This window comes from Magnolia sinica, chromosome 17, assembly GCF_029962835.1.
Source record: "Magnolia sinica isolate HGM2019 chromosome 17, MsV1, whole genome shotgun sequence".
Taxonomy (NCBI): Eukaryota; Viridiplantae; Streptophyta; class Magnoliopsida; order Magnoliales; family Magnoliaceae; genus Magnolia; species Magnolia sinica.
Genome location: NC_080589.1, coordinates 43212414 through 43227354, shown reverse-complemented (window position 1 = coordinate 43227354; position 14941 = coordinate 43212414). Strand labels below are relative to the sequence as shown.

Here is a 14941-nt window from a genome sequence, read left to right as displayed (position 1 = left end):
CAAGATAAGTACTGTGTTTTATTTTATTATCTTTTGGGTTTTTCTGAGATAGCCCGAAAATCTCAACGAGTTGTTTTGTGTTGATCCCGTGAAAATCACAAAGTGGTTTTTGTTGTGATAGCCCGTGAAAATCACAAGATTTGTATAAGGTTGTTAACGTGAACCTGTGAAAACCTTGAAATAGTGAAAGCCAAAATTACGAGGATAGTAATTTTGGGAGTGGAGTAGGTGTAGGGTTAAGCACCGAACCACCATAACTCCTTGAGCAATGGTGGTGAATATTTGTTTATTTATTTATTGCTTTCATTGTGATTGATTGTCTCTTGCTAAGTTTAGTATTTTGATCTCAAAGACGTCATGAAACAAGGTTGTCCTGCCTAAATCTTTTAGGTGAAGGTTGTCCTACAAACTGTTTGTAATCAAGATTTCAATACTCTAAGCGATTGAGAATATTCGTTTTATTATTCCGCATTATATCGAATTATTTTGTATAGTCCTATTCAAACACCCCCCACCCCCCAAAAAAAAAAGATATCTATAGCTCGTCCTTTCAATGAGGAATTGATCCTTTTCCCAGGCCAAGAGGAAATCTTTGGCTGATTTAGCCCAATTCTTCTCATTCAGTTTCACGGGGGTTATGGACAAATTAAATGAAGGTTCAAACACCTCTCGCAATGGTGAAGAACCACTAACCGCACTTTTCGGCTCCATAACAGGCTAGTGATTGATTTATTTCAATTTATAACAACAAGTGTTGATCCATAAACAAGTCTAAGCACAACTTGCAACAATGCCATGTAAGAATTTCCAGCCCTTAATCGACATCCACACATCCCAAAGAACTTCAAGAATATGAAAAAATATAATAACAAAAATGCTTCCAACATGAGTACTTGAAGGAAAAACAACTTAAACATAACCGTAACAAACCAATAAGCAAGCCTTCATCTTCAAGTTGAGGCTCCAATGCTCACATTTTGTGAGTGATTCCATTTACTTGACAGAAACCACAGAAAACAACGTGTTTTCTGCACAAACACAACTAGAACCATCTTTCCTTAAGTTCCGATCAGCCCACTAGGGTTTTGAGGACCTCCAAGCTAGATCCAAATATTGGGGATTTGAAAAGGAGAGGTCTATGTCCCAAATCACTCCAAGTCGTGCTACGAAACCATGTGAAATAGGGAAAGAAGGCTGGTTTTAACAAAAACTAGAGAAAGATAAGAGAAATATGGAGAAAATAGAAGAAAATGGGAAGAAAAGAAGCGAGAAAAGGGACGGCTGCTCTCATACCAGCCTCCACAGCTTTTCCCCTTCTTATTTTATTAGGGCTGGACTTCTTGCAGTACAAATTTCCAAAATGCTCTCCTTGCATAAGGCCTAACTAAAACACATTCATATGGGCCCAAACTCGGGCCTAAACCAAAACCAATAAACAAACCAAAGCCCAAAGGAACCTAAGGTCCAAAAGGTGTGAACCAACAATACTTTTAACACCTTCACTGCCTCAAATCCTAAGAGAGATGAGGGCAACAACACCATAATGTAACCTTAATTGCATAATCTACAACAAAACAAAACAAAACAAAATAAAAATAAAAATAAAAAAGCTGAAACTAAATTGGAAAATTCCAAGGCTTTGTTATCATGGAGACCAATTTTCAAGAGAAAAGTGATTTAAAAAACTATGGCCAGTAACTCATAGGAATTGATATCTACACGTAGCTCATGGTTCATCAAGAAATCAACCCATTGAAATAAAAAATAAATAAATAACTTTTTTTAATCAGATGGGAAGGAATGAAGAAATGCTTTGGCATCCCATATCGAATCTGGAACCGTTGTTCTTCTCAGAATTTGCATATACCTTCTTCCATTTTGGCATTGAGATATACGAGTGTACTACAGTACTACTGTAATTCCTAAAATGGGAAACGGGCATTGGGAAATCATAAAGGGCAGGTGTAGATGGTGGCTCCCTAACATGTATTGCTCAAGGCAAGTGCATAGACATTTCAACACGTCAAGTCTATCCGACTTCCAGCCATTGGTACTTGGTATATAGAATAACACTAAGGCTATTAAGTCAAAGTAACCAGGAAACTTCAATAGAACCTCAAAAACCCATTCGGTGTTAGTACTTGATGTGTAGAATTAGAAGTAAATATAAGTCGAAGTAACATAAACCTTCCACAGCATCTCAAAGAACCATTTGCCATGATTGCGATGCGATCACCAAGCACGTCAGCCTCGTCCATGGAGTGTGTGGTCAGCAAGATTATCCTGCCCTTCTTGATCTTCTTGATTAGTTGCCATGTTGAACGCATGGAGTATGGATCCATTCCACTAGTCGGTTCATCAAGAATGATAACCTGTGTAGAGGAAACAAGTAATTATTCTCATGAATCTCAATGGAAACAAATAATGCCTATGTTATACTTCTCGGAGCTGTATCACACCTTACTATGTCCTATAAGTGCTATCCCAAGGGACAACTTCCTCTTCATCCCACCAGATAGGGCCCCAACAACTGTGTTAACTTTATCTGCCAAACCAACCTAACATCAACACTGTCAGTTTCAAGAGCTAATAAGTAATTTTCAACTCAGTGATGGTTGCACAATTATGAGCATCATACAAGCAAACCACATTAGATCTAGCAGATGAACTTTCTGTCAATTGTAAAGGCAGCACAGATGTCAAGAAATGTCAATGGATAGCAGATGGATAAATACTTCTGTGAGAAGAAGTACCAAAAGGAAAAGAAGGAAAATACGAGGCCACTAGTTCTGAATATAACTTATATGGCTACAAGAATACTAAGATAAACAAATTAAGTGGAATGTTCAACAGCGATGGGTTACTTATTTTTTACAGTCCAATTATCAATTTGTTCAGGGTATTGAATCCCACTATCTAAAATGAAACATTGGGTTCCCACTCGAATCACTAGAAAAGATACCAAGTTAGGAACGAAGCTAACCAAGGAATAGGAGGTGCAGCTAGGACATCAATTTAAGGGCCATCAACGGGTTGGATAGGGGTCAGATACTGATATATGCATATCCGGACCTGCCTACAGGTGTCAGGTTTGAGACTTGTTGGCTTCGGGTCCACGTCCCGGTACCATATTTGAGATACTGGACCCAAATTCAATCAGATTCACGAACCCATCAAGTTTTAAGATTCTAGTCTAAGGTGATGGGGACATCAAGCGCACACAGCAAAGAGAGGAGGGCTGAAACTTTGGCGGAGCACCACGCACAAACCGCGCATCTGATTGACACGAAACTTGGGAGTTTTGAAGCCCTTAGCCGACCAGAGCCAAGGAGGCGCTTTCCGCGTTCTGCGCCCCCTCGCATGTGCGGCCAGACCCCTACGCACGTGCGACAGGCCTGGCCCGCTGTCCGCACGCGGGGACTATCTCCAGGTTTAAATTTCCACCTATGTTACTCCTCTCATACCTATTCTCCCTAACCCTAACCCTAAATTGCATTACTTTCAATTTATTTACCCATTTTCTTACCCCTAGGGTTCTCTGAATTGGAATTGGTGAATCACTTGGATTAGGGACTGATTGTTGTACATGTGTGGATGATTTTTACTTCCCTTTGAGTATCATTTGGTCCATAATTTTACTGATCCAGCCCTAGCCTGTGCGGTCCTCGACCCGCACAGATTCCCCTTGCTTGAATGTTTGAACTTTTGTGTTGGATGTGGAATTTTACGTGATTGTTTCTAAATTAGTATAATCTAAAGCCTAAGATCTTGCATATCATATTTAATTTTCATGTCCTGCATCAAATTTGGTATCAACACCTAGGGTTCTTATAGGGGAATACATCACATGTTTAGGCTTTAGTTTGTTTATGTCCATAATACATCAAGTCTCATCACATATAACTGTTTAGAGATCCATAAATCCTGATATAAGCTGCTGAAATTTCTGTAAACAAAAAGTTAGCAACTCACGTTGCTGGAATTTTCTGTTATCCCTTTATTTTAATAGCTATATTGCTGAGTTTTAGTGACATTGTATGGTTTTCCCCATATAAAGTCCCATGGGATCATTTAGTTTCATTTAGACACATATAGTCGCAGTAGAAGGTCCTAAGGTTGAGTTACTAGTTGCATGCCCACACGTACGGGTCATGGTTTTGGCTTGCACCCTACACTGAACATGGAGCAATTGCAGGAATCAGTGAACAAGTTGACCCAACAGGTTGATTCTTTGGGTAAGCGCTTGGAACAACGCATGGACCAACGCCTTGAGCAGTTTAATGCACACGTTACCCGACTAGAGGCCTCCCTCGGGGCAAACTCCACCATTAAGGAAGATGCTCAATCTCAAGTAGGTGGTCAGGAGGTTAGACTAAGGAATGGGGGTGGCCAAGGAATTAGTCATGGGCGTGCACCCGTGCACCCACCCCGTGAGGGACATCATGATCAATATGACCCAGATGCGCAACTCCTCAAGGGAGTTAGAGTAGATGCCCATACGTTTGATGGCCACTTGGACCCTAACGCCTTTTTAAATTTATTGACGGATATGAACTATTTTGAGTGGTATGATATATCGGATGCTCGTCAAGTCCGATTCACCAAGATGAAGCTTATGGGCCAAGCAAAGAGGTTTTGGGCGATAGTAGAGAGAAAGAAAGAAAGAGCAAGAGAGCTCCCAATAGTCCATTGGGGAGAAATGAAAGAAACGCTTAAAGAGAAGTACCTCCCTTTCTCTTATCGCTTGCGATTGATTGAGGAATAGCAGCCTCTTCGACAGGGTTCCATGAGTGTTGCTAAGTATATTGAGAAGTTCGAAGAGTACTTGACCCATTGCGAGGTTGATGAGGACCCCGTACTCACCCTTGCTCGTTTTAAAACGGGCCTCCGTCCTGACATTAGAAGAGAATTGCTCGCCAAAGATAGAGACATTATTGAACAATTGTATCAAGTAGTGTTAAACGTTGAGCAATACCTCAAAGCGTCTGTGGGAAGGCGGTTTGACTTTCGCAATTCTAGTGTTAAGGCTAACCCATCTGGGGCTAAACCTAACACTGGGTACCAAAACAAACCTTCCAACAATTTTCAGCCCAGGCCCAGGGATGATAAGGGTAAAGAAATTGTCGGGTCTAGCTCGCGTGGAAGTGGGGCAACTAGGTGTTTTAGGTGTCAGGAGTTTGGTCACTTTGCCCACCAGTGCGGCACGAAAAAAGGCACCATAGTATTCTTTATTGATGGGCAAGTAGAAGTAGTGCCCCTAAAGAGTGACAGTGAAGAGGAAAAATATGAGCCAACAGAAACTCCTAGTGATGAGGAAGAGGGAGTGCAAGAGTCTGCGACCCTCGCGATTATGCGTTGCACCTTGGCTCAGGACAAGAACATTGATGATTGGCGCCGCAACACGATCTTCTATACTTATGCAAAATGTGGGGAAAATAGCTATAAGATGATCGTGGATAGTGGTAGTTGTGTCAATGTGGCATCGACTAGCACTGTGACCCGTTTGGGCTTGAAGCTGGAAGCCCATCCTCAACCCTATAGAGTCTCTTGGGTTGATGAAACGTCCATTCCAATCTCGCACCGTTATCTTGTTCCTATTCAGTTTGGATCATATAAAGACAATTTGGTGTGATGTTGTTCCCATGGATGTTGGCCATATCATTCTGGGTAGACCGTGGCTCTATGACAGGGATGTTACCATATTTGGTCGTTCGAATGTGTGTACAGTCTGGTTCGAGGGCAAGAAGGTCAAGCTAAATGCACCGCCACCTAAAAACACGACTGGAAAGGAGTCCACCACACAGAGTGGTGCGAGCGGCTCAAAAGAATTGAAGGAATCAAAGTCCAAGTCCAAACCACTCCATATTCTAAATGCCAATGACTTTGAGCAAGAAACAGAGGACTCGATAGTATACGCCCTTGTGGCTAGGGAGAGTGTGCTATAGACTAGCATAAAGTTACCCATTGAGGCCATTCAGGTAGTGCACGAGTTTCGTGATATCTTTCCTGATGATCTACCGAATGAGCTTCCCTCTATGAGGGATATACAGCATGTCATTGATTTAATCCTTGAGGCAACTCTACCAAACCTCCCGCATTACAGAATGAACCCAAAGGAGCACACTGAGTTGAAGAGACATATTGACGAACTCCTAGAGAAGGGATTCATTCGAAAGAGCATGAGCCCGTGTGTCGTGCATGCCCTTCTTACACCTAAGAAGGATGGCACATGGAGGGTGTGTTGAAAGTAGGGTCATCAGCAAAATCACAGTCAAGTATTGGTTTCCCATACCGCGTCTCGATGACATGTTGGATATGATAGCCAATGCTACTATCTTCTCTAAAATTGACCCCAAAAGTGGTTATCACCAAATCCATGTACGCCCTGATGATGAGTGGAAGACGGCCTTCAAGACGAAGGATGGGCTATACGAGTAGCTAGTTATGCCTTTCGAGTCAACTAACACCCCAAGTACTTTCATGCGTGTGATGACCCAAGTGTTGAGGCCCTTCATAGGGAAGTTCTTGGTCGTATACTTTAATGATTTCTTGATTTATAGCAAAACCAAGGAACAACACCTCAACCATTTGAAGCAGGTTTATGGGATCATTAAAGCCAAGAAATTGTACGCCAACCTAAAGAAATGTGCATTTTTGTCTAGCAGTGTTATCATCTTAGGTTTTATTGTGTCAGCTGACGGCGTATCAGCTAATCCCGAGAAGGTCAAGGCCATTGTCAATTGGCCTGAACCCCACAATATTCATGAGATACACAGCCTAGCCACCTTCTATAGGCAATTCATTCGAGGTTTCAGTTCCATTATGGTTCCCTTCACGGATTGCATTAAAAAAAAAAAAAAAAAAAAAAGAGTTTTAATGGACAAAGGCAGCCTCGAAAGCCTTCAAGGAGATAATGGTCAGGATGACCAAAGCTCCAGTCACGCGACTTTCGGATTTTTCAAAAACTTTTAAAGTTGCATATGACGCATCAGGAGTTGGCATAGGAGTACTTAGTCAGGAAGGGCACCCTGTCACTTTTTTTAGTGAGAAACTAAATGAGGCGAAGCAAAAATATTCCACCTATGACAAAGAGTTCAATGCGGTAGTGGAATCACTACGCCATTGGCGTCATTACCTATTGCCGCAAGAATTCGTCTTATTCTCAAATCACGAGGCCTTGAGATATCTGAACTCTCAAAAGAAATTAAACCCTAGGCATGCCAAGTGGGTTCAATTCCTTCAAGAGTACACTTTTGTGCTTAAGCACAAGGCCGGTGTAGAGAATAAGCCTATCGACGCGTTGAGTCGTCGAGTCGCGTTACTCAATTCCATGAGTGTCGAAGTTACAGGCCTCGAGCGCATCAAAGAAGATTATTATGAGTGTCCAGATTTTAAAGTTGTGTATGCGTCGGTGTTAGAGAGTCCCTCAGGAGCTAACAATGAGTACTTGATTTTAGACGAGTATTTGTTTAGGATTGACCGCTTGTGCATACCACACACCTCCCTCCACAATTTTCTTGTCTAGAAGTTACAATCAGGAGGGGTCGTGGGTCATTTCAGTCGAGACAAGACCATTGCCCTAGTGGAGGATAGGTTTCATTAGTCAAGTATCAAGCAAGACGTGGCCAAAATTATAGGGCAATGTCGTACTTGTCAACTGGCAAAGCAAAGGAAACAAAACACAGGATTATACACACCTTTGCCAGTCTCATTCATCCCTTGGCAGGACATCAGTATGGACTTCGTGCTTGGACTTCCCAAGACTATTCGGAAATATGATTCCATATTTGTTGTCATGGACCGTTTTTCTAAAATGGCCCACTTCATTCCTTGCTCTAAGATCTCCGACACAGCTCATGTTGCCAAGTTGTTCTTTAGTGAGGTCGTCAAACTGCATGGGTTACCAAAAACCATAATGTCTGACCGGGACGTGCGATTCATGAGTTACTTTTGGAAGACACTATGGCACATGATGAACACTCGGCTCCAATTTTCTTCTACTTACCACCCTCAGACCAATGGTCAAACTGAGGTGGTCAATAGGAGCCTAGGAAGTTTGCTCAGATGTTTAGTAGGGGAGCACACCAGGACATGGGAACCGTACTACCTAAAGCCGAGTTTGCATTCAATAGTTCTGTCAATAGATCCACAGGTCTAAGTCCTTTTGAGGTCGTTACTGGTTATAAGCCTAGGAAGCCTATTGACCTTGTCCCTATGTCACTATCCCATAGGTCGTCAGTCTTTTGCGCATCACATTCATTCATTGCATCAAGAAATCAGGCGAAAGATCACTACTAGTAATGAACACTACAAATTTTCTACAGACCGGCATAAACATTTCAAAGAATTCAATGTAGGAGACTCTGTGATGGTCCGCATTAGGCCCAAGCAATATCCTCAGGGGGCCGTTCATAAATTACACATGCGTAGCGTTGGACCCTTCAAAATTATATAACGAAACGGTCTCAATGCGTATGTGGTAGATTTTCCACCTTCCATCACATTCAATGTGAAAGATCTAGTTGTTTTTCAGGAGAACCCCGATACTTTGTCCGGCCCTTCGCCTACCCATCCTGATTCCCCAAGTCTGTCCCTTGATACATGGCCTCTTCCCGACTTTTCTTCCCAACCTCTACCTCCCATACCTAACCTTCACATACCCAGAGAAGAAATAGAGGATATTCTGGACCATCAGATAGTTTCAACTTGGGACGACGAGTTTCAGAAGTACCTGGTTAAATGGAAGTTACACCCAACTTCAGACAGCAGGTGGCTCACGGAGGATGAGCTTCAGAGACTTGATCCTGACATCTTGGAGAGGTTCAGGAATTTTGTTTCGTCAATGGTGAAATCTTCGCAGCTGGGGAGGGTTGATGGGGACATCCCGCACACATGCACAAGCACGCCCGCCCCACCATCAATCTGGATCAATGACGACGTCTAGGGAGGGCCTCCTAGTTAGAAGACTAAGTTTTGGTTCGTTGAAGTGGACCCGATAGTCAAGTAAAGCCCATCATGGGTTCCCATGATCGTGGCCCACTCGTCTGAATAATCTCATATTTTAGGTCTTGCTTATTAATGTTATTTAGAATATCATGGACGGTTTAGATTACTTTGATTAGTTATTATTTTTTATTACTTCATCACCAAGAAATAGGTTGCACACATGGCGCAAGTTTTTGGGTATAGGGTTTTCTTATAAATAGGCATCCCTTGTAGTTTTTTTTATTGAAGCTTAATAAAAATTGTGCATTTTTCTACTCCTCCGAGTTCTCAAGTTGTGGAAATCCAATTGGGTGCGAAACCCTCCCTTCATTGAAGGGCTAACTATCGTGGTGCGAAGCCACATCGATCTCGATTCACCCCCATCGTCTACCATCCTTATTTCTCATCTCCTACCACCATCCGTGTTTCAAATCTATCCTTTATTGCAACAGTTTTCCTCTTTACAACAGACTTTTAGATTCTGGCCCTGCAGGAGGGATGAAACTTTGGCAGAGCACCACGCACAGATCGTGCATCCGATCGACACGAAACTTAAGGGTTTTGAAGCCCTCCCCTAGCCGACCAGAACCAAGGAGGCGCTTTCCACATTCGGCGCCCCCTCACACGTGCGGCCAGACCCCTGTGCACGTGCGACAGGCCTGGCCCGCTGTCCGCGCGCAGTTCATATTTCCGCCTATTTTACTCCTCTCATACCTATTCTCCCTAACCCTAACCCTAGATTGCATTACTTTCAATTTATTTGCCCCTTTTTTTACCCTAGGGTTCTCTGAATTGGAATTAGCGAATCCCTTAGATTAGGGACTGATTGTTGTGCATATGTGGATGATTTTTACTTCCCTTTGAGTATCGTTTGGTCCATAATTTTACTGATCCAGCCCTAGCCTGTGTGGGCCTGGACCCGCACAGATTCCCCTTGCTTGAATGTTTGAACTTTTGTGTGGGATGTGGAATTTTATGTGATTATTTCTAAATTAGTATAATCTAAAGCCTGAGATCTTGCATATCATATTTAATTTTCATGTCCTGCATCATAAGGTATTCAGGTCCCAACTCGTAAATAGCTTGGATCTCACTAAAGAACGGTTTGAATCTCACCATATTTGAGATACTAGACCCAAATGCAATCAGGTTCAGGAACCCATCAGGTTTTAAGATCATAGTCTAAGAATTCAATCAGGTTCAGGAACCCATCAGGTTTTAAGATCATAGTCTAAGGTATTCAGGTCCCAACTCATAAATAGCTTGGATCTCACTATAGAACGGTTTGAATCTCGCACGTTGGTATCCACAACACAGACAATCACATGTCTGGCACGAGAGAATGCAGTATCATTCCTAAGACTGAGCTCCTCATACCATTGCCCCTCAGTTCTCCAGTACTCCTGCAGTGCTGTTTTCCGTGCTCTCCCAGACAGTAAGGTGGATAAGGATGTTACAATAACTGCAATCCGCAGCATCACTAACTGCTAGCAGCAAAACTGAGAACAACAAAAATTGGACAAACTTCGGCCCTGAACCATCAATTAACAGTGGAAGAAACTGTCCACACCCATAAGCAAAGGAATGATAAAAATCATGGCTAAGGACGGCAGCAGCAGCAGATCCACAGAAAGTCAAAAAAAGGGTGCATGGGTGGAATTAATAAGGTAATTCTTTGAAAAAGCTAGGTCTTATATGTAAGTCTTTGGGAAGGTATGTTTTCGTAGGTACGCAAATGTATACACATGTTCAGTTAGGAAGCTTGGAGAAGGCAAGTCTTCAATGCATATTTACAAGTTATTAATTTTATTTTATTTTTGAAATTCATTAGTTATTAATTATTATAGTATATAGATATTAAAAGCAACAAAATAATATACATTAAGATACATAATAGTAATATTAAAATTAACTAGGTACCAATGGGTACCCCAATTAAGTACCCACCAGAACCAATTACAAAGCAGGTCTAAGGTGGTGGACCCAAACCCAACCTGATTTTTAAACGGATTGGAAAAATGGATCCAGTTACCAGTTGACAGCCCTACAATTTTTATTTAATACCTCGGTGATGAGATTGGATTTTCGGCAGGAGGCTCCATGCAGCAGCCTTGAATTGCTACTGTTTACAGTGGCCATGGCCGTGAACATAGAGAAGTAGATAGAGCATTCAAGGAAAGGAGAGTAAACAGTAGTGAAGCTCACTATCGTTGTTCCCATTGAAAATATAAAGAAAGCATAAAATGAATGTTGATATAGAATGCATGCTAACAAGAATAATACAAAACAATATGAAGTGCAAGTACAAAGGTATTGTTTATGAAACTGCTAAGCATAGCCACGAAAGCAGAAAAAGATAAAACAGTAGGAGTTTTTTTTTTTTAAGGCAACAAAGCTTATTGAGAAAGCTGCCAAAAAGCAGGAAGAGAATACAACACAAAACTAAAGACTCAAAGAAACAGAAAGAGCATCATCAATTGCTCCCTTGGCATAAGGAGCCCAACTAGTCACTAAAGCTCTTAACTCCTATCACTTTTTCCACCATGGTCCCACCATTTCTAAAGCATCGCTCGTTTCTTACCTTCCAGATCACCCAAAAAATGGCCATAATGAGGAGCCCCCCAGGAACTTTGCTGGCCTTACCTACACTTCCACCATGCCATGCCCATAGAAGCATATCCACATATTTTGGCATAACCCAACAGACCTGATTTTCTGCCAGAAACGAGTCCGGCACCTTCCGAGTGAAGGAGCAATGGATAAAAAGGTGATCGATAGACTCCACGTCTGCCATACAAAGCAAACAAATGTTTGGGAGGACTAGGCGCCTTCGCTGAAGATTGTCAAGAGACAACATTCTTTTACTACTAACCAACCAAACAGAAACTGCCACATGGGGAGGAGCACCGTAGAACCCATGATGGAACGAATGGAGCAGCTTGCTAACCCTGGTAGGCTTTGCCAAGGTTTTGAAGGAGCAAACAGAAAATTTCGTAGATCAGTGCGCTTTCCATAACCATGCATCCTGATGAAGAGCGGGAGTAATATGCTTGAAATAGTCAAGTAAATCGATATACTCGGACGTCTTGCTGTCCAAGAGGTTTCGGCGGCAAGGGGGAGACCACACCACCAAACCTCCATAAATAGAGAAGCATCGAGATGCAACGATATCGCGATCAGGAGTGAGTGGCAATCCTAGGGAAAACTTTCTGCAGCGGTCTATACCCACACCAAATATTTGCCCAGAAACGGATTTGATTCCCATTCCCAATCTCAAAGGCAATGTTTTTGCGAACCAAGTGCTCTGTTAACGCTATAGCTTACCATATGCTAGACGGACGATAAAGGAATGATCTTTTAACTCGCCAACCTCCTTCATGGGTGCCATACTTATTGGCTATTATCTCCCTCCAAAGATGCCCTTCTTCAGTTTCGAACTTCCATATCCACTTCCCCAAAAAAACTTGGTATTATTGACACGTATTATCCATTTCCCCAAAACACTAGGAGTTACAACTGCACAAAAAAAAAAAAAAAAAAAAAAAATCCTAGGTATTATTGACATGTACAACTTGAAGCTTTCAAATCCACAAATTTCATACATGATCCAAAAAAGAGAAAAAAATATCCAATTGAATGGAGCTCAATTAAAATAGCCACGTGACATATGTTGTGATCTTCAGAAAGTTACGTGTGAGTTTATACTTCTATCAACATTATGGCCGATGCCATCACCATGGCTTTGTATAGACCTCACTTTGGCATCCTACTTGAATCTCTTAAGAGTATGCCTTTTTGTACATTTAAATGCATTTGGAAGAAGAGTTTCGATGTCTTTTATCTTTTCATTGCTTTCATACCCCTTTGCATGCATAAATACTCCATTATCTCCTTCATCCTCCATAAAGAGAAGCCAAATTCCCCTTTGGTCATCACACAAGCATTCAAACTAGGGAGGAAAGTTTTGAGCATCTCCTTGTACACATCAGGCTGTTGAGAGAGCCTCTCGAGATCCAAAGACTGCTTCCAAGATACCAACCGAATAAGTCTGCCATAATCGAGCTAGTCCAGTCCATCCAAACCTTCAACTTGTTATGCCCACCAAGAAGACGGAATGACACCATCCATGCCCCATGGTAGTGTTGACGGATTTTGAAGGGTTGAGATTTACCTTAGATTGTGTCCCTTAGTTCATGTATGCAAGCCAATGTAATCCTCCAACCTAGGAGGTCTCTCCCCAATCAATCCCGACAAAGAGACGAAGAGGAGAGCTAGATCACATCTCCGCTATAGGGCAAGGGGCATGACACACAAGAGCCATCCAAAAGTGGGCCCATACATCCACACGTGAAATGGGAGAGAGAGAGAGAGAGAGAGAGAGGAGGGGTTGGAGAGAGAGTTCTCTTCTTTCTGTTTCTCCTCTCTAGGGGGGCATCCAAGCTCCAAAAGGGATAAACCAATTATGGTGCTCCTCACCCCTATAGGCTTCAATGTATTGTACATCAAAAGATAGTAGTAATTGTGCCTCTCCATGTACCCAAATTGACAAAATCCCTCCACTAATAATGGCATCCAATTTTGGCCTATAAATCCCATGCAAGCCTTAAGAGATGGACAACAAGGTCTCGACCATTAGATATCCATCAAGTTCAATAAAAATACTTTTAAAGGTGAAAACAAAAGATCAATGAATGGTTAAAAATATTTAGGAAAACATCTAAAACCATTTGAGTGTTGAGCCCAGCGAAAAACAACTTGGTGAACATTCCATTCACCAAGATCTAAACCATTAAGATGTCCAGTGTGAGCCAATGGATCCCATGTTAGAACATGTGGGCTTCAACCGTATCCTAATGCATGCGACCAACCTCACTTGCATGTCAATCACAATCATAACCTCAAAGGGTGAGCAAACGCACACAACATCAAGACCTTAAAATCACTATACGTCCTTAGTTCAAAGGATTAGTTAAAGCTAGTACATGATCAAGTCGATCCAATCCGGATATGATGAGCCTCCCAAATCAGAGACTTAATGCAATCTCTCAATGCAAGTGTCCAATTAGGCTTAAACACAAGAGCCTGCAAACATGGTAAACACTCACATTGTGGGATAAGGCAAAGGCAAATGATGTCAGATGGTAGAGACTATCCATCCCAACTCGCCATTGGTTCCCATCACATAGGATGACTACACATGAGCAGCCTAAACCTAAAATAGTAGTCACAAACATTTAGGGTACTTGAGAACCAGGGACCACAACTCTCCCAAGGCCAATGGCCGTTGTGTCCACTCTCATCTTCCCCATGGACAAATAGAGGAATACATAACCCTCATAGTCATAAATGGTTGAAGTTTCTCACACATTAAGCATGGCATCTGTCATATTGCAAACATAGGTTGTCATCTATATCCATGATCATAATCATCACTAGCTTTCCAAGGCACACAAAACCAATAGGTAGATTATATGCAAGCAGGAAAGTGCCTCGACTATGGCCCCTTTGAACATTCAAAATATAGAAGGAAAAGCTTAGAAGATGAAGCCATTCGAGGAAGATTTGGTGTAGCTGATAGATCTCTTTAAGGTCATTTTGGTAAATGGCATGCTCGATTGGAGACTTTTTCCAATTGTGGCATTACGGTTGCAGTGGTAAAAAAAGGAAGATTCTATTGTGGCTTGCACTTCTTTCCATGCTTTGATCGAGTTGGTTCGAGTGAAACAACAGAATTCCTATAGAAAATTGAGGTCCCCAATTGATGTATTTTCAAAGGCAAAGTTAAGTGATTGAGTGGCCAGGTCTTCAAATGCATTTGCAAATAGTTCTACGGAATTGTTAAAGGCTAGTTGGGGGGCACTATTCGAAACATTGATATCACATTGCGTATCGCACCCTTGGGATACGGATACATATAGGTTATCGCATGGGATATATCGGTTGTATTGCGTAATGT

The 14941-nt window shown here is 41.9% G+C and overlaps 1 protein-coding gene across 2 annotated transcripts in view; it reads right to left on the bottom strand.

The window, feature by feature from the left end:
• Window positions 1–14941, bottom strand: part of LOC131231407 (ABC transporter A family member 1) — a 184530-nt gene that overhangs the window by 123828 nt on the left and 45761 nt on the right. For both annotated transcript variants that reach the window (XM_058227578.1, XM_058227579.1), the window contains 2 exons: window positions 2460–2558; window positions 2188–2372 (listed from right to left, as the gene is read on the bottom strand). In XM_058227578.1, coding sequence (XP_058083561.1) covers window positions 2188–2372; window positions 2460–2558 — 284 coding nt within the window. The remainder of the gene's footprint in view (window positions 1–2187; window positions 2373–2459; window positions 2559–14941) is intronic.